The sequence below is a fragment of the Bos grunniens genome, chromosome 1 (assembly GCF_055505025.1).
Source record: "Bos grunniens cultivar Pamir isolate PY7600 chromosome 1, Bosgru_T2T1.0, whole genome shotgun sequence".
In the NCBI taxonomy this organism is placed as follows: Eukaryota; Metazoa; Chordata; class Mammalia; order Artiodactyla; family Bovidae; genus Bos; species Bos grunniens.
In genome coordinates this window covers 78,472,109-78,491,589 of record NC_141165.1, presented here as the reverse complement: position 1 = coordinate 78,491,589, position 19,481 = coordinate 78,472,109, and the positions used below count along the sequence as shown (strand labels likewise).

Here is a 19,481-nt window from a genome sequence, read left to right as displayed (position 1 = left end):
CAGTGGAAATAGTGGCTGACTTTATTTTTCTGGGCTCCAAAATCACTGCAGATGGTGACTGCAGCCATGAAATTAAAAGATGCTTACTCCTTGGAAGGAAAGTTATGACCAACTTAGACCGCATATTAAAAAGCAGAGACATTACTTTGTCAACAAAGGTCCATCTAGTCAAGGTTATGGTTTTTCCAGTAGTCATGTATGGATGTGAGAGTTGGACTATAAAGAAAGCTGAGCGCCAAAGAATTGATGCTGTTGAACTGGGATGTTGGAGAAGACTCTTGAGAGTCCCTTGGACTGCAAGGAGATCCAACCAGTCCACCTAATGGAGATCAGTCCTGGGTGTTCATTAGAGGGACTGATATTGAAGCTGAAACTCCAATACTTTGGCCACCTGATGTGAAGAGCTGACTCATTTGAAAAGACCCTGATGCTGGGAAAGATTGAGGGCAGGAGGAGAAAGGGACGACAGAGGATGACATGGTTGGATGGCATCACCGACTTGATGGACATGGGTTTGGGTGGACTCGGGGAGTTGGTGATGGACAGGGAAGCCTGGCGTGCTGAAGTTCATGGGGTCACAACGAGTTGGACACGACTGAGTGACTGAACTGAACTGAACTGATGCCATCCAACCATCTCATCCTCTGTTGTTCCCTTTTCCTCCTGCCCTCGGTCTTTCCCAGCATTAGGGTCTTTTCCAATGAGTCACTTCTTCACATCAGGTGGCCAAAGTATTGAAGCTTCAGCATCAGTCCTTCCAATGAATATTCAGGACTGATTTCCTTTAGGACTGACTGGTTTAATCTCCTATAAAATTCTGTATACCTCAGAGCCAAAAACTAAAAATATAAAACAGAAGCAACACTGTAATAAATTCAATAGTCTTTAAAAATGGTTCACATCCAAAAAGAAAAAAAATGAAAAATGGGAAAGACTGAGTGGACCATTGCTCAAAGTCAATATCTTATTTCTTGGGACTAGAAAATATGGTTTCTCCGCAAAAGAGGAGACCTGTAGTTACCATGCCCATATTAGAAATATAGAAAAGGAAGCTCAGACTGGTGATATGGACAATTCACACAACTGGAGGTCTTTTTACAGAGGCGATCACAGGAAATTGAGAAGACAGTGCTCTTCTTATTGGCAAGCTTGGGAACCTAGGTGTTTTTTTTAATATAAATTTATTTATTTTAATTGGAGGCTAATTACTTTACAATATTGTATTGGTTTTGCCATACATCAACATGAATCCACCACGGGTGTACACGTGTTTCCCATCCTGAACCCCCCTTCCACATACCTCCCAATACCATCCCTCTGGGTCATCCCAGTGCACCAGCCCTGAGCATCCTGTATCCTGTATTGAACCTGGACTGGTGATTCGTTTCATATATGATATTATACATGTTTCAATGCCATTCTCCCAAAACATCCCACCCTTTCCCTCTCCCACAGAGTCCAAAAGACTGTTCTATACATCTGTCTCTTTTGCTGTCTTGCATAAAGGGTTATCATTACCATCTTTCTAAATTCCATATATATGTGTTAGTATACTGTATTGGTGTTTTTCTTTCTGGCTTACTTCACTCTGTATAATAGGCTGTCCAATCCTATCCTTATCCCTGGAATTGCTCCAAATGTTTTCATACTATCCTAAATGAAGACAGAGAAATTGTATTTGACCAATTTCAAAGAAACTTGATTCAAAAACACTAAATCTTTAATGACAATTAATATAAAATACCTGAAATATCCTCCGAGTTACCTAGGTACCAGTCCCTGCCCTACCAAACTCAGTGCAGGGAAGAAAGGTCAGCTTTGTACCAGGAATTAGAAAGCCAGCGATCTAGGCATGGTTTTGCCAAGAGAAGGGAAAGGAAATCATAAGTCCGTGGATTTATCCTTTGTATTCTAAGAAACCAAGAGAATTTCAAGGTGACCCTATGTACACTTGCCAGGAGTCTAATCTGTGCTTTTACTAACAGCAGAATGCCAGATGGGTGGGGTCTATATTCATACTAATTAAAAATATATATATAATCATAAATATTCAATTTCCCTTTAAGTTATGTTGTATTTTGTTTACTCCTTCATGTTTCCAAGCCATGTTTTAGAGGAAGTGCCACAAAAGGGTGCCATTTTAGAATAGACTTATTGAAACACTAAAGGGAACCAGTATGTCCCTTGGTTGCTCTTAGTATCCACATGTAACCATTACCTCTTGGTTCAGGAAAAAGAAAAAACAAAAAAAAATCATTGATTCTACCTCTAATGAGCCTTACTGAGCAATATTACTTCCTCTCTCTAGACAAAAACTAGAGTTTGGCTAAAAGACCTCTAAACTGTGATACTCTAAGATCATACTGAGTCTGCAGTTCAACCCACAACCATCTCAGAACTTCTCACATCTGTTCTTCTAAAACTACTCCCTAACATACACTTTTTATCATGATTAGAAATTTTAGTACTAAATACTATGGTAGTTTAATCACATTACTCTGTGCAATGGCTGGCATAGATGTGTTAATAGATTTTAAAATCTTCTGTAAAAGTTCAAAAGGTGTTACCCCTAAACCCACTCTAACCAGAAATATCATTGCTACCCACCCCCCCAAATTTCTCCTTTTACTGTAAGAGTCCTTAGGTATCAAGAAGGATATTTAGGTATTAAGTAGAGCATGGGATTCCATCTGCTGTTCCCTTTGTACTTCACACACCCCATGTCATAAATGAACTACTTTAGTCTTTCAAAAAGGCATTCATTCTCTTTCAACATCCCAAGACTAACGTATTTATATTATTCTCTCATTTGAATTCCATGCCCTTCCCAAATATGCAGCCAAAGGAACTCAAATTCTACCTGCTGAGGGTAGTCCTCCCTGACACTTCCCTAGAAAAATGTAAAATATAAAGTTGATATTCCTATTTTTGATTTCCCAACAATTTCAACATCCAGTGAGTCACACAATAACTTCAAGTAGCACATCCAACAAGCCCGTCTTTTGTGCCCCTCTGAACTGTTTATGCATTTGTCTCTTCTGTAAGACCAGAAATTCCTCTAAAGCAAGAAAATGTGGATTCTAACCTCTATATTTCCAATGCCTAACCCACAATGGGATCTCAATAAATGTTAGCTGAATGAATGAAAATGTGGAAGGAAGCATATTTCCCAAATAAAAAATATGGATAAAAAAGTGAATAGAAATAAAGTTGGGAAATATGACAGTAGAAATTACTCCTCTGGTAAAAGGAAGAAAATGCCCCCATAAAATCTATTTTCAGATATTTTCAGTTGTTAAGTAAATAGAGCAACTTTGGACCTCTTACTATACAAACATTCTACCTATGTGATCATTTTATCCTCTCTCCATGAGTCAATGCAGCCTTGCAAAGGTGATTCAGGAAAGGTGGGTTCAGTAAAGCACACAACACATGATTGAATAATGAAAAATCACAGACCTACTAGCCTACTTTAAGTTGTCAGTGATTTAACAGGTTTTGCAATTAGCTTTGGATCAAAAATGGAAACATCAAAGTTGGCCATTAACAGTCCACATTTTGAGGACTGTTGAAGTACCTTTTAATTACAACACAACACAGTCTACTGCAAACACCATCTTCTCCTGGCACATATTTTTAATATTTCAAGTGTGTGATTATTGTTCTCACAGTATATAATTATGTTAACCAATAAATACTAACGTATCTAATTCAGTTCCACAAGAGTTAAGATAATTCAGAAGAATGAGCTGTTTCTCCCACTTAAGTTTTGCTTTCGTAAATTAGAATAAAGAAGTTAGAATGGATTGCTGTTTAATTTCTGAATGGAACAGAAACATGAAAAGTGGAAATCTCAACCTGTTCTACTTGAGTTATCATTAATAATTTTTTTTAATTTTTAACTTTCATACAGTTTTTAAAGGTAACTTTCCATTTATAATTATTACAAAATATTAGCTATATTTTCTGTGTTGTACAGCATATCCTTGAGCCTATCTTATAACCAATAGCTTGTACCTCTCACTCTAGAAAGATGCAAGAGGATGGGCCCAGGTCTCAGAAATGTTCTCCAGCTAGCCTTGCTTACTCCTGAGTTTCTGAATGTTGTTTGATGTTAAGCATGTTTCCAATTCCACCCCAGCAAATACTTCACGCCCACTTTACACAATGGCAAGGCCACTGACTTTGCCACTGCACTCATCCATTTTGTGCATAAATACATATATATGCCTTCTCTCTTTTTTAAATAGGATTTTTACTTAATCTTGTTTTTCCTCCTAAATTCTCATACCCTAATATATACTGGGGAGATTCAGATTAGAGGTTTTTCTTAACATAGCCTACATTCTTTAAGACTGTCTACACATGCCTCCAATTCACCTCTGCATTTTAATGGGTTTATTCAGCAGCCACATTTTGCTTGTGCAATCTCACTGTGCACACAAACTCATAATCACTGATGTTTAAACAGTGCTTTACTGATTATAAAGTACTTTCACATCTTTTCACACTAGAGTGAAACACAGATATCTCAACTCTGAGACATAGATGCTTATGATGAGGAAACTAAGACTTCGTAGGTGAGTGGCTTGTCTGAGGACATATGACCACAATGTGAGCACAGCTGGACCTTGAAATTAGACCTGTGTTTGATTTTCAAGTTCTAGATCATACTGAGATTTTTCTCTGAATGTTTTTCTTTTTATGAAAAAGCCATACTCAAGAGACACTGATCAATCACATGAGAAACAGTGTCTTATTTCCTATGTTCCTTCTCCAGGATGAACTGTAGATTTTCTCTGCTTGGAAACCTTCAACTATCCCCTATTATTTATAAAATAAGCCAAAATCTTCATCTGGCACTCAAACATATCCATGGGCTATGAGCAGGAGACCTTCTAGGCTTATAGTCCACTTGAAGCTTTCAATGACCTCGTCTGCAGCCACTAGGCAGCTTGCAGTTCTCTGAATGCAGCCTGAACCTTCCTTCAGGTTGCTCTCCCCTCTCGCCTCCAACATCACCACCCCTCCATCCCTCAGCAGAACATGCGAGTATTTGGAATTATCTTTTCAGATGTTGCCACCTTTAAAAGAATATCTCAGTCTTTTCCTTGCGCTTTGATATATCTGCCACTGTTGAACTTATTACGTGTTCCTGAAAGAGGACCATTTGGTCCTATTTTTCTTCCTTTTAACCAACCTCTTTCCTCCTTCTAATAGTTCCCCCAAAAGACCACAGCAGGTGCCACCTGTCTGCAGCCCAGCACGTGTTCATAGAAACAAAGTGCATTTTCACCACTGACAGGCCAAGTGAAGCCAACGGTGATGACAGCTAAGGAAGAACTAAGCACTAGCGTGTGCTGCCTGTGCCCCACGTAACTGACAGTCCCATGATATGTCTAGAAAAGGCAGCTGGAGCATGTCTAATGAGGAAAGCGCCTTACTCAGTACTGTGTTGAAATGACTGACAGCAGAGAAGCAGGACTGGTTTTTTATTTGTGAAAGGAATCACTGTGAATATTGGAGACGCTACTGGAGAACTGGAGGGCTGAAGGTCAAGCAAACATAACACAGTGACAACAGTTCCCGTCCAAGGTCTGCACGAAGAGTACACTGGCTGTCTTACGAGGGCTCAGAAGCTCTGAAATTGATTTACCGTTACTTTCTCGAGACTGGAGAGAGGCAAGGAGTGACCACTAGCAGTGCAAGGTCATCTTCCGAAATGCAGATAATAAATAAAGGTGAAGAAAAATAGCCACACTCCAAAGGAAGGCAGGGGATGCAAAGAAGAACTAACAACAAGACACCACTTGCATTAGGGAGGTTCAAGAGGGAGGGGACATATGTATACCTACGGTTGATTCATGTTGATATTTGACAGAAAACAACAAAATTCTGTAAAGCAATTATCCCTCAGTTAAAAAAAATAGATTAAAAAGAAAAATACATTAATTGCTGTACCAAATGCTAGTACAACTGGGGAGAAACTTATATATTCAAACTGTTGGTACTAATATAAGCTATTCAGTATCCATGGAAAGAAAAATAAGAAGTAGTCATAACCCCCAATGTAGAAATCCCACTCTAAAAATTCTGAGTCAGGTAAATAGCTCCAAAGAAAATATACATGAACATGTCCTAGGCAGCATTACTTACAACAACTGAGAAAGGAAGGTGTCTCAATGTATTTGATGTAAGGAATTTCTTAGAAAAGATGTAATTCTCACCCTGATTTTAACACACCCATGCTAAACCATATCTCTGAAGATTCTACTAACATATAACAAAATATCCACCTAGGCAAAGCCAGAAAAGGAGCAAGGCAATGGCATAAGAAGATTTAACTTATAAATGGGTAGGATGCTGTGGTGCTGTTTTAGAGAAAATACTAATCAAATCAGTTAAAGAAATTTCTGTTGACTGACATGTTGATATTAAAAAGATAACTTAGACCATTGACCCTGAGAAAATCAAAAAAGAAAGAAGGGCGGTAAGAAGCAGCTTGTGCTTCAGGTAATTGCAGATTATCTGTGGCTAATATTCACAGCTAGCTCTTACCTGCGGGGGCCGAGGCTTGTAGGGGGAGCTGCACTCCAGGTCAGCCAAGATGCTAGTCAGTGAGTCAATCTCAGCATCCAGGCTGGAGCGTCTCTCCTCAAGGGTCTTGCCTCCAGGATTTCCCTGCAAGAAGTAACATATTTACATTAAAAGTGGAACTTTCCGGTTTCCATCCATTTCAGTCTGGGTTCAAATTTCTCAAGTACAAAGTGACTTTGTCTAAGCTTTTTACCATTTCATATATTTAGCTTTTATAAAGTTTTTGAGGTAGGCTGGAGTATTATCCCTCTTTGACAAATAAGACAACTGGAATATATGAGAAGATTTTCCCAAAGTCATACTCTTATTTAGAGGATATTTTCTTTGATGCACATGCAAGTTAAAGGAAGTAACTGCCTCCATACCTGCACTCAAGGAGTAGATCCAGCCAGAGAGGTGATACAAATTCTGTGTTCAGAAACCACAGTATAGCACTTCCCTGGTGCTGCAGTGGTTAAGAATCTGCCTGCCAATGCAGGGGACATGGGTTCAACCCCTGATCCAGGAAGATCCCACATGCCACAGGGCAACTAAGCCCATGGCCCACAAGCTTGCATGCCCATGCTCCGCAACAAGAGAGCCACTGCGGTGAGAAGCCTGAGCGCCACTACAACAGTGAGCAGCCCCAGCTTGCCACAGCTGGAGAGTAGCCCCTCTCCACCTCAACAAGAGAATGCCTACTTGCAGCAACAAAGACCCAGCTCAGCCAAAAATTTAAAAAAAAAGAAAAGAAGCCACTGTATAAAAGGATGGGATTTTAGTTGAAGCAGGAAAAGGCAATGAGAGTTCAAGTCCAGGAAGAGGAATCAGTGAGGGATCAGTGGATTAGGTGTGTCTGTGTCAAAGAGAGACGGAAAGCCCAAAGAGATGTCCCTAAATGATGAACTAGAATAAGACTGCCCAGGGTGTAGCCAAAGGGCTGGAGAAGAAGCATGTGGCAGTGACCAGTGATTATGAAGCACAGGATCTATGAATTTCATGTCAATGTTCCATGTTAGCAGGAGCACTGACTGCTGCTTGCATTTAGAATCCACGTGAAGTGAGCAGAGGGCAGTAACACCACCATAAGGGCCTGCACAGGAAGTGGGAACAGGCTTGGGAAAAACAAGAAGTTTGCCTAGAGTTTAAGGCAAGGAAATAAAGAGTGAAAGAGACTGAAAGTGAAGTCGCTCAGTCATGTCCGACTCTTTGTGACCCCCATGGACTGTAGCCTGCACCAGACTTTGTCCATGGGATTTTCCAGGCAAGAGTACTGGAGTGGGTTGCCATTTCCTTCTCCAGGGGATCTTCCTGACCCAGGGATCAAACCCAGGTCTCAGGGATCGAACCCAGGTCTTCCACCTTGCAGGCAGGCTCTTTACCCTCTGAGCCACCAGGGAAGATAAAAGAGTGAAATACAAAGGAAATAAAAGGGTAGTCCTAGGATTTGGAAACAGGGTGACCTGAAATAATCTTTTAAGATAACAATGTAATAATGATCATAGACATGTGATGGGAATGTCTCTTAAGATTCCATCGAGAAATCAAAGTGAATGTGTAGTAAGGCCCATTAGGAATGAAATAATGAGAAGTTAGTGTAATTGAATCAACTCTACAGAACTTGTCTAAGGAAGTTAAATATCAGTATAGTGTCTTGAAGTGTTTAGAAGAAAAAGCCAAGAAACCAGAGAATCCTCAGCAACAACAAAAATTAGGGTGCCCTGACAAGATAGTGTTTAAATCTTATAATTATCTAAGTAAATTTATCTTTATGAATCTGATACAATGACAGCACAATGGTATTTCCTATTAAGACCACTGTTTTCTTTTCTCCTAGTAGCTTGCTCCCCAAACCACCTTTCCTGAGTCCTTAAACTTATTTAATTCTCTGCATAAAACAGCTCAAATGAGATCTAGTATATTAGTCAGTTTCTTGTGATTTTAGCCAGCAAGAGTTAATCTTTCAGAACCTAAACTATCTGTTTAGATCAGATCTATCTCCATATGTTTATGTCATCTTTGATTTCCTTCATTAGTGTCTTATAATTTTCTGTGTACAGTTTTTTTTTTTAAAGCAGTCATTCCATCTCTCTTAATTTATTCTATCTTTTTTTTCTTTTCTTTTGATTTTTTAACATTACAATATTGTATTGGTTTTGCCATATATCAAAATAAATCCGCCACAGATATACATGTGTTCCCCATCCCGAACCCTCCTCCCTCCTCCTTCCCCATACCATCCCTCTGGGTTGTTCCAGTGCACCAGCCTCAAGCATCCAGTATCGTGCATTGAACCTGGACTGGCGACTCCTTTCATATATGATATTATACATGTTTCAATGCCATTCTCCCAAATCATCCCACCCTCTCCCTCTCCCACAGAGTCCAAAAGACTGTTCTATACATCAGTGTCTCTTTTGCTGTCTCCTATACAGGGTTATTGTTACCATCTTTCTAAATTCCATATATATGCATTAGTATACTGTATTGGTGTTTTTCTTTCTGGATTACTTCACTCTGTATAATAGGCTCCAGTTTCATCCACCTCATTAGAACTGATTCAAATGTATTCTTTTTAATGGCTGAGTAATACTCCATTGTGTATATGTACCACAGCTTTCTTATCCATTCATCTGCTGATGGACATCTAGGTTGATTCCATGTCCTGGCTATTATAAACAGTGCTGTGATGAACACTGGGGTACACGTATCTCTTTCAGTTTTGGTTTCCTCAGTGTGTATGCCCAGCAGTGGGATTGCTGGGTCATAAGGCAGTTCTATTTCCAGTTTTTTAAGGAATCTCCACACTGTTCTCCATAGTGGCTGTACTAGTTTGCATTCCCACCAACAGTGTAAGAGGGTTTCCTTTTCTCCACATCCTCTCCAGCATTTATTATTTGTAGACTTTTGGATCGCAGCCATTCTGACTGGCGTGAAATGGTACCTCATAGTGGTTTTGATTTGCATTTCTCTGATAATGAGTGATGTTGAGCATCTTTTCATGTGTTTGTTAGCCATCTGTATGTCTTCTTTGGAGAAATGTCTATTTAGTTCTTTGGCCCATTTTTTGATTGGGTCATTTATTTTTCTGGAATTGAGCTGTAGGAGTTGGTTATATATTTTTGAGATTAGTTGTTTGTCCATTGCTTCATTTGCTATTGTTTTCTCCCATTCTGAAGGCTGTCTTTTCACCTTGCTTATAATTTCCTTTGTTGTGCAGAAGCTTTTAAGTTTAATTAGGTCCCATTTGTTTATTTTTGCTTTTATTTCCAATATTCTGGGAGGTGGGTCATAGAGGATCCTGCTGTGATGTATGTCGGAGAGTGTTTTGCCTATGTTCTCCTCTAGGAGTTTTATAGTTTCTGGTCTTATGTTGAGATCTTTAATCCATTTTGAGTTTATTTTTGTGTATGGTGTTAGAAAGTGCTCGAGTTTCATTCTTTTACAAGTAGTTGACCAGTTTTCCCAGCACCACTTGTTAAAGAGATTGTCTTTAATCCATTGTATATTCTTGCCTCCTTTGTCAAAGATAAGGTGTCCATATGTGCGTGGATTTATCTCTGGGCTTTCTATTTTGTTCCATTGATCAATATTTCTGTTTTTGTGCCAGTACCATACTGTCTTATCAAGACTGTGGCTTTGTAGTAGAGCCTGAAGTCAGGCAGGTTGATTCCTCCAGTTCCATTCTTCTTTCTCAAGATAGCTTTGGCTATCCAAGGTTTTTTGTATTTCCATACAAATTGTGAAATTATTTGTTCTAGTATCCTTGAGTAAGTTTATTCCTAGATATTTTATTCTTTTGTTGCAATGGTGAATAGGATTGATTCTTTAGTTTTTCTTTCTGATTTTTCACTGTTAGTATATAGAAATGCAAGTGATTTCTGGGTGTTGATTTTATATCCTGCAACTTTGCTAAATTCACTGACTAGCTCCAGTAATTCTCTGATACTATCTTTAGGGTTTTCTATGGACAGAATCATGTCATCTGCAAACAGTGAGAGCTTCACTTCTTTCCTGATCTGGATTCCTTTTATTTCTTTTTCTTCTCTAATGGCTGTAGCTAGGGCTTCCAGAACTATGTTGAATAATAGTGGTGGAAGTGGACACTCTTGTCTTGTTCCTGATCTTAGGGGGAATGCTTTCAGTTTTTCACCATTGAGAATAATGTTAGACATAGGCTTATCATATATGGCCTTTACTACGCTGAGGTAGATTCCTTCTATGCCCATTTTTTAAAAAGTTTCAATCAAAAATCGGTGCTGAATTTTGTAAAAGCCTTTTTCTGCATCTATTGAGATTATCATATGGTTTTTATCTTTCAATTTGTTAATATGGTGTATCACATTGACTGATTTGCATATATTGAAGAATCCTTGCATCCCTGGAATAAACCCAAGTTGATCATGGCGTATGAGCTTTTTGATGCATTGCTGAATTCTGTTTGCTAAAATTTTGCTGAGGATTTTTGCATCTATGTTCATCAGTGATACTGGCCTATAGTTTTCTTTTTTGTGTCATCTTTGTCTGGTTTTGGTATCAGGTGATAGTGGCCTCATAGTTTGGAACTGTTCCTTTCTCTGCAAATTTTTGAAAGAGTTCTAGAAGGATAGGCATTAGCTCTTCTCTAAATGTTTGATAGAATTTTCCTGCGAAGCCATCTGGTCCTGGGCTTTTGTTTTTTGGAAGATTTTTGATCACAGCTCCAATTTCAGTGCTTGTTATTGGGTTGTTCATAATTTCTCTTTCTTCCTGGTTCACTTTTGGAAGGTTAAACTTTTCTAGAATCTGTCCATTTCTTTCAGGTTATCAATTTTATTGCCATATAGTTGTTCATAACAGTCTCTTATAATCCTTTGTATTTCTGCATTGTCTGTTGTAAACTCTTTTTCATTTCTGATTTTGTTGATTTGATTCTTCTCTCTTTTTTTCTTGACAAGTCTGTCTAAAAGTTTGTCAATTTTATCTTCTCAAAGAGCCAGTTTTTAGTTTTTACTATTTTCGTTTTTTACTATTGTTTCTTTCATTTCTTTTTCATTTATTTCTGCTCTGCTGCTGCTGCTGCTGCTGCTAAGTCGCTTCAGTCGTGTCCAACTCTGCGCGACCCCATAGACGGTGGCCCACCAGGCTTCCCCGTTCCTGGGATTCTCCAGGCAAGAACACTGGAGTGGGTTGCCATTTCCTTCTCCAATGCATGAAAGGGAAAAGTAAAAGTGAAGTGGCTCAGTCATGTCCGACTCTTCGCGACCCCATGGTCTGCAGCCTACCAGGCTCCTCTGTCCATGGGATTTCCCAGGCAAGAGTACTGGAGTGGGGTGCCATTGCCTTCTCCAATTTCTGCTCTAATCTTTATGATTTCTTTCCTTCTACTAATTTTGGGGATTTTTGTCCTTTTTGCAGTTGTTTTAGGTGTAAAGTTAGGTTGTCTATTCCATGTTTTTCTTGTTTCTTGAGGTAGGACTCTATTGTTATTAAACTTTCCTCTTAGAACTGCTTTTGCTGCATCCCACATCACCCTTATGGCAGAAAGTGAAGAGGAACTAAAAAGCCTCTTGATGAAAGTGAAAGAGGACAGTGAAAAAGTTGGCTTAAAGCTCAACATTCAGAAAACGAAGATCATGGCATCTGGTCCCATCACTTCATGGGAAATAGATGAGGAAACAGTGGAAACAGTGTCAGACTTTATCTTTTTGGGCTCCAAAATCACTGCAGTTGGTGACTGCAGCCATGAAATTAAAAGATGCTTACTCCTTGGAAGGAAACTTATGACCAACCTAGATAGCATATTCAAAAGCAGAGACATTACTTTGCCAACAAAGGTCTGTCTAGTCAAGGCTATGGTTTTTCCAGTGGTCATGTATAGATGTGAGATTTGGATTGTGAAGAAAGCTGAGTGCTTAAGAATTGATGTTTTTGAACTGTGGTGTTGGAGAAGACTCTTGAGAGTCCCTTGGACTGCAAGGAGATCCAACCAGTCCATTCTGAAGGAGATCAGCCCTGGGATTTCTTTGGAGGGAATGATGCTGAAGCTGAAACTCCAGTACTTTGGCCACCTCATGCGTAGAGCTGACTCATTGGAAAAGACTGATGCTGGGAGGGATTGGGGGCAGGAGGAGAAGGGGACGACAGAGGATGAGATGGCTGGATGGCATCAGTGACTCGATGGATGTGAGTCTGAGTGAACTCTGGGAGTTGGTGATGGACAGGGAGGCCTGACGTGGTGTAATTCATGGGGTCACAAAGAGTCAGACACAACTGAGCAACTGAACTTAACTGAACTGAACTGATAGATTTTGAGTTGTTGTGTTTTCATTGTCATTTGTTTCTAGAAATTTCTTGATTTCCCTTTTGATTTCTTCAGTAACCTGTTGGTTATTTAGGAACATATTGTTTAATCTCCATGTGTTTGTTTTGCTTACAGTTTTTTTTTTTCTTGTAATTGATATCTAGTCTCACAGGTTTGTGGTCAGAGAATATGCTTGATATGATTTTAATTTTCTTAAATTTACTGAGGTTTGATTCATGACCCAAGATGTGATCTATCCTGGAGAATATTCCATGTGCACTTGATAAGAAGGTGTATGTATTCTTCTGCATTTGGATGGAATGTCCTGAAGATACCAATGACATCCATCTCATCCAATGTATCATTTAAGACATGTGTTTCCTTATTAATTTTCTGTTTTGATGATCTGTCCATTGGTGTGAATGGGATGCGAAAGTCTCCTACTATTATTGTGTTACTGTCAATTTCTCCTTTTATGTCTGTTAATGTTTATCGTATGTATTGAGGTGCTCCAATGTAGGGTCCATAGATATTTACAATTGTTATGTCTTCCTCTTGGATTGATCCTTTGATCATTATGCAGTGTCCTTCCTTATCTCTTACAATCTTCTTTATTTTAAGGTCTATTTTGTCTGATATGAGGATTGCTACTCCAGCTTTCTTTTGCTTCCCATTTGCATGGAATATATTTTTCCATCCTCTCAGTTTCAGTCTATATGTGTCTTTAGGTCTGAAGTGAGTTTCTTATAGACAGCATATATATGGGTCTTGTCTGCCAGTCTATGTCTTTTTGTTGGAGCATTTAATCCATTTATATTTAAAGTAATTATTGATATACCTGTTCCTATTGCCATTTTCTTAATTGTTTGGGATTGATTTTGTAGATCTTTTTCTTTTTTTGTATTTTTTGACTATATAAGTCCCTTTCAGACATGACTGAGTGACTTACAACAACAACAACATTTGTTTTAAAGCTGGTTTGGTGGTACTGAATTCTTTTAACTTTTGCTTTTCTGAAAAGCTTTTTATTTCTCCATCAATTTTGAATGAGATCCTTGCTAGGTACAGTAATATAGGTTGTAGATTTTTTCCCTTTCAGAATTTTAAATGTATCCTGCCATTCCCTTCTGGCCTGCAGAGTTTCTGCTGAAAGATCAGCTGTTAAATATATGGGATTTCCCTTGTTATGCTACTTGTTGCTTTACCCTTGCTGCTTTTGATATTCTTTCTTTGTGTTTAGTCTTTGTTAGTTTGATTAGTATGTTTCTGGGCATGTTTCTCCTTGGGTTTATCCTGTATGGGACTCTTTGCACCTCTTGGACTTGATTGACTATTTCCTTTTCCATCATTGGGAAATTTTCAACTATAATCTCCTCAAAAATTTTCTCATACCAACTATGGGTACTTTTTAATCAGAAAATCTAAAACAATCTTTTAATCATCTTCTCATTCTGAATATATTTGTATGATCCCTGTGAAAGTAGTGTTAGTTGCTCAGTTATGAGTAACTCACTGTGACCCCATGGACTGTAACCACTGTCCATGGAATTATCCAGACAAGAATTCTGGAGTGGGTAACCATTCCCTTCTCCAGGGGATCTTCCAAATCCAGGGATTGAACTTGGGTCTCCTGCATTATAGGCAGATTCTTTACCATCTGAGCCATCAGGGAAGCCCCATGACCCCTCTCTGGCATTCTATCCCTTCAATCTGTTTTGTTTATATTTCTCATAATATCTATCGCCATCTAATATTAACTTTTATGCATGTTTGACTTCTGCTTTCCCAGACAGCTAAATAGGTAACAAATCTGCTTGCAATGCAAGAGACACAGGAGATGTGGGATTGATCCCTGGGTCAAGGAAATTCCCTGGGAAAGGAAATGGCAACCCACTTCAGTATTCTTGCCTGAAAGCTCCCATGGGCAGAGGGAACTGGTGGGTTACAGTCCAAAGGGTCACAAAGAGTCTATCGTCAGTCTCCCCAGGAGACTGACTTCATGAGGACATGGAATTTGTCTGTTTCCCTCCTCGTGACTTCTCCAGAATCTTGCTCAGAGTCTGATCCATGTACATGTTCAATAAATAATTGGAGTAAATCAATGAATAAGTAATGGTAGACTCTGCCATAGGTCCAGCCAGTAACTTTTCCTGTATCAGTATCTTTTGAGTCAAATCAGCTAGATGCACAGCAGGATCAATGAATATGAAAGGAAACAAAAGGTTCAGGATGACTGTATATACACACCTGTGTGTGTTTGTGTTTTTCACATCTTAGGACCCAGACTGGAACGTCCTTCTTGTGAAAATTGAGAGACTTTCCTTAGCCCCCTTGCCATAGCCAGAAATGGGCAAACACTGTAATGACAGGTTGTTTATGTTTTCTCAGTATCTGAATCTCCAGTGTGACCAAATTCTCTAAGGCCAGTGCACCTCTGTCCTAGGACCAGATGTTTTCAAGGAGTGAATCCCTCTATCAGAGTTGATCTCATCTTCACCCCATTGAGTAACTATGGAATACTGTAGTATTATTAGGACACCAGTCTCTTAAAATTTAAAATTCATGTGAACATCCTGGCAATGGATTCTGGTACAAGTAAAGGTAGGACATTACTGTTATGGAAGGCAACTGAGAACTGTGTGAACCTGATTCTCTTATATGCAGCTAAAAAACAGTATTATTAACATGAAATTCGATCACTGTATTTCCATAAACTCATGGACAGCACAAAATATTGATATGGGTGGTGGGTTGGAGTCTAGTTAAATTCTGCCTTGGGCCACAGTATCCTCATCTATAAAACTAGGAGAAGATCACCTGCCTGACCTAAGCCAGAGGGACGTTACAAGACTCAGATAAGAAAATGGATGGGAAAAACACTCTTTAAATTGTAAAGTGCTATAATTATAATTATTTTTCTTAAATAGCAATAATTATAGCAACCAGTAACCATAAATTAATATGAATAATATAGTTATTGCCAATTATTCTTCTTCTTAAAGGAAGCATCATTCATTAAGTATTCCCTTGGGGTATCAGCAAAGAGACAGGACTTAATCAGGTCTTCAGCATCTGTACTTTACTGTAGCAGATGGCAACTGCCCACACCTTAAGCACTGGATACCATGGAGTCTCAAAAGTTACAGAATTATTCTGAGCAATGCAATGAAGTGAGTAATTATAGTGCCCAACCAGCCTGAGCACGTAAGATTCATCCTCTCTTCCCTCTGAATTGGGACTACTCCCCATTGTCAGTTTCTCATTTCTCATGACACCACAGAACACTACCCAAACTAAAGCTGTGAGATTTTTCACCTAAGACTCCCCTTGCTGCCCCACCTGGCCTTCTGATAAGAGCTCTCTTCCTATATTTCAATTCCCATTACGGACTAGGATAGGCTTCTTTCTCATTGCCAACTCTCTACTTAATGTCTCAGTTCAAAGAACGGAAGTCCTGCACAAGTCCCACCACCAGTCCTGGTCGTGGTGCTTCATCTACCACCACAGCACCTTTAGACCTGGAAACTGCTTCATTACTCTCAACATTTAACACTACGCACTAGGACACAGTTCTATAACCAGCTAATGGAATCCTACTCACTTACCTGCATGTCTTCTCCTTAACTCCCTGTCACTGTAGTCTTACCAGTCACCTGATGGTTGAATGACCTGCCTGAAGCCAAGTAACAATAAAGAGGAGTCTCCTGCCTCTTTGCCTAATGCTTTTTCTAGATACCACGAGGCCACCTATAAAGTGGTCACTTTAATAATAATGATTCTTACATTCTTCAACAACAGAGAGATTCCACTGTCTTAGGCCAGGTTCTGCCAAAAACAAAGCTTGAGACAAAATTGGTTTTGGGAATCAATCGCCCCTCCAAAAAAACAGTCCTGAATGACTGAATAATTTAAGAAAGAAAGGAGAAAAAGTCATTTCAAAGGTGCATAATTGAACTGGTCACCAATATGGACAACTAGGGCTCCATTCTCCTGGGAGCCCTCTAAGGAGTTCCATGAAATAAGCCTCAGATTTTCCCTCCTAGAGAATGAAATATTTACCCTCTGACTCTAGTTCTCCACTGGGTTAGAATCATCTCAGTTCAGTTCAGTTCAGTCGCTCAGTCGTGTCCAACTCTTTGCGACCCCATGAATCACAGCACGCCAGGCCTCCCTGTCCATCACCAACTTCCAGAGTTCACTCAGACTCACATCCATCGAGTCACTGATGCCATCCAGCCATCTCATCCTCTGTCGTCCCCTTCTCCTCCTGCCCCCAATCCCTCCCAGCATCAGTCTTTCCCAATGAGTCAGCTCTACGCATGAGGTGGCCAAAGTACTGGAGTTTCAGCTTTAGCATCATCCCTTCCAAAGAAATCCCAGGGCTGATCTCCTTCAGAATGGACTGGTTGGATCTCCTTGCAGTCCAAGGGACTCTCAAGAGTCTTCTCCAACACCACAGTTCAAAAGCATCAATTCTTTAGCACTCAGCCTTCTTCACAGTCCAACTCTCACATCCATACATGACCACAGGAAAAACCATAGCCTTGACTAGATGGACCTTTGTTGGCAAAGTAATGTCTCTGCTTTTCAATATGCTGTCTAGGTTGGTCATAACTTTCCTTCCAAGGAGTAAGCTTCTTTTAATTTCATGGCTGCAGTCACCATCTGCAATGAAGTCTGACACTATTTCCACTGTTTCCCCATCTATTTCCCATGAAGTGATGGGACCAGATGCCATGATCTTCGTTTTCTGAATGTTGAGCTTTAAGCCAACTTTTTCACTCTCCACTTTCACTTTCATCAAGAGGCTTTTTAGTTCCTCTTCACTTTCTGCCATAAGGGTGGTGTCATCTGCATATCATCTAGAGGGTTATAAACTCGCTCCTCCCTGTCCAAAGAAGTACACTGATATAAGGAAAGTCCCAGGACAGAAAGTGAGAGAAAGGTTTTGCAGCTGAGGCAAGGGATTGCCAGGTTATACGTATGAAGAGGTGGTGGTTGGCCTCTGAAGACAGGATGAGAGGAGGAGAGATAGAGTACAATGACTACGACTTTTTATTAACAGCTATAAAACTCACATGAACAAGCCATTTATTAGATATTATTTTCTGTAAGACACTTAACTTCATTAATTCAACAAATATGTATATGATATTAATAAAAGCTCACCAAATCACAATAGGGGCTTATTATAATTGAGAAAATCATAATTCTTAGTTTCAAGTAGAACTACAAGGTGATGACTCTCTCACTATAAGTACACAGAAATAGTTTTTAATATAGAGTCCAGAACCAAAATGCACAGCATGGGAAGCCATAGGGGTCACTACACTACAGGTGACAGATAAAGAAGAACCAGCAGCTGAGTCATGAAAGAGCCTTCATTTATATTTATTTATATACTTACTCTTTATATACAACTGTTTTTATTAAAAAAAAATAACTCACAGAAAAGTTGAACAAGTAGTAACATGAACTCCATACACACAGCCTTTATCTAGATACCCAAATTCAACAGTGGCCAATATTTTGCCTCTCTCTCTCCAATAACAAATATAGCTGCTTGCGTATTATTGTAGTTTAACTCTTTGAAAGAAGGTACAGAAACTTCCCTTCCATTTACTTTAGCTTAACATGTCCGAAGAACTAATTTTTCAATACCATTCTCAGACCCACATTTCATCAGAAGTCCCACTATGTCCTTTTATTGATTGTTGTTCACTGCCATCCAGAACCTAATCAAAGATCATACATTTAAGTGATGTGTCTTTTTATTCTCTTTTAATTTAGAACAGGTCCAAAGCTTATGTTTGTCTTTCATGAAACTGATTTTGTGTAAAGAATTCCTGCCAGGCAACTTGTAAAAAGTTGATCAATCTGGCTTTGTCTGATGATCAGATTCAGATTACATAAGTTTGTCGGGAATACTCTGTGCATGATGCTATACCCTTCCATTGCATTACATCAGGAAGTTCATGATGCCATTTGGCCATTTGGTGATGACAAGTTTGATGACTTGGTTAAGGTACTGTCCACCAGATTTCTTCACTGCAAAAGTGCCTTCTTCCCTTTTAAATCAAAAGATGATCCGTGAAGTGACATTTTGAGACTCTGCTAATATTCTGCTCATCACAAACCTTTTATCCAAGGATTTTAGCATCCACAGACAATCCTTGCCTCAATGGATTACTGCATTGGTATCTGCACAATGGTGAAAGTATCCATTATCAGTGAACAAAAATAAATGCATTCTGCTCAGCACAATAACAATTTATTTGGTAAGTATTCATTTCTTTTTTGAGGTAGGGAGCAGGACTAACTATAACGTCCCCTGCTATTTAAGGAAAAAGAAAAAAAAAACCTCAGGAATGTAATGATCAAATCAACATTATTAAAGAGAGAGTTCTCTTTCAGGCTGTTAAGAAGAACAAAGGATCAGGGAATAGTCTAGTTGATTAAGAACTGCTCTCTGCCCTAGGAAGTTTACATCCTAGAATTAGAGTTAATAGACAGTGTCACACTCAAACATGCATGAGCTGACCTAATCCTCAACAACCTCCAGAATCTCTGACATAGCCAAACAATCACACTGACACATCACAGACAGGGGATCTGAGGAGTC

At 39.2% G+C, this 19,481-nt stretch overlaps 1 protein-coding gene across 40 annotated transcripts in view; it reads right to left on the bottom strand.

The window, feature by feature from the left end:
* LPP (LIM domain containing preferred translocation partner in lipoma) overlaps window positions 1–19,481 on the bottom strand; it is a 760,918-nt gene that overhangs the window by 396,023 nt on the left and 345,414 nt on the right. For all 40 annotated transcript variants that reach the window (XM_086398886.1, XM_086398829.1, XM_086398964.1 and 37 more), the window contains one exon: window positions 6,559–6,681. In XM_086398886.1, the coding sequence (XP_086255012.1) occupies window positions 6,559–6,681 (123 nt within the window). The remainder of the gene's footprint in view (window positions 1–6,558; window positions 6,682–19,481) is intronic.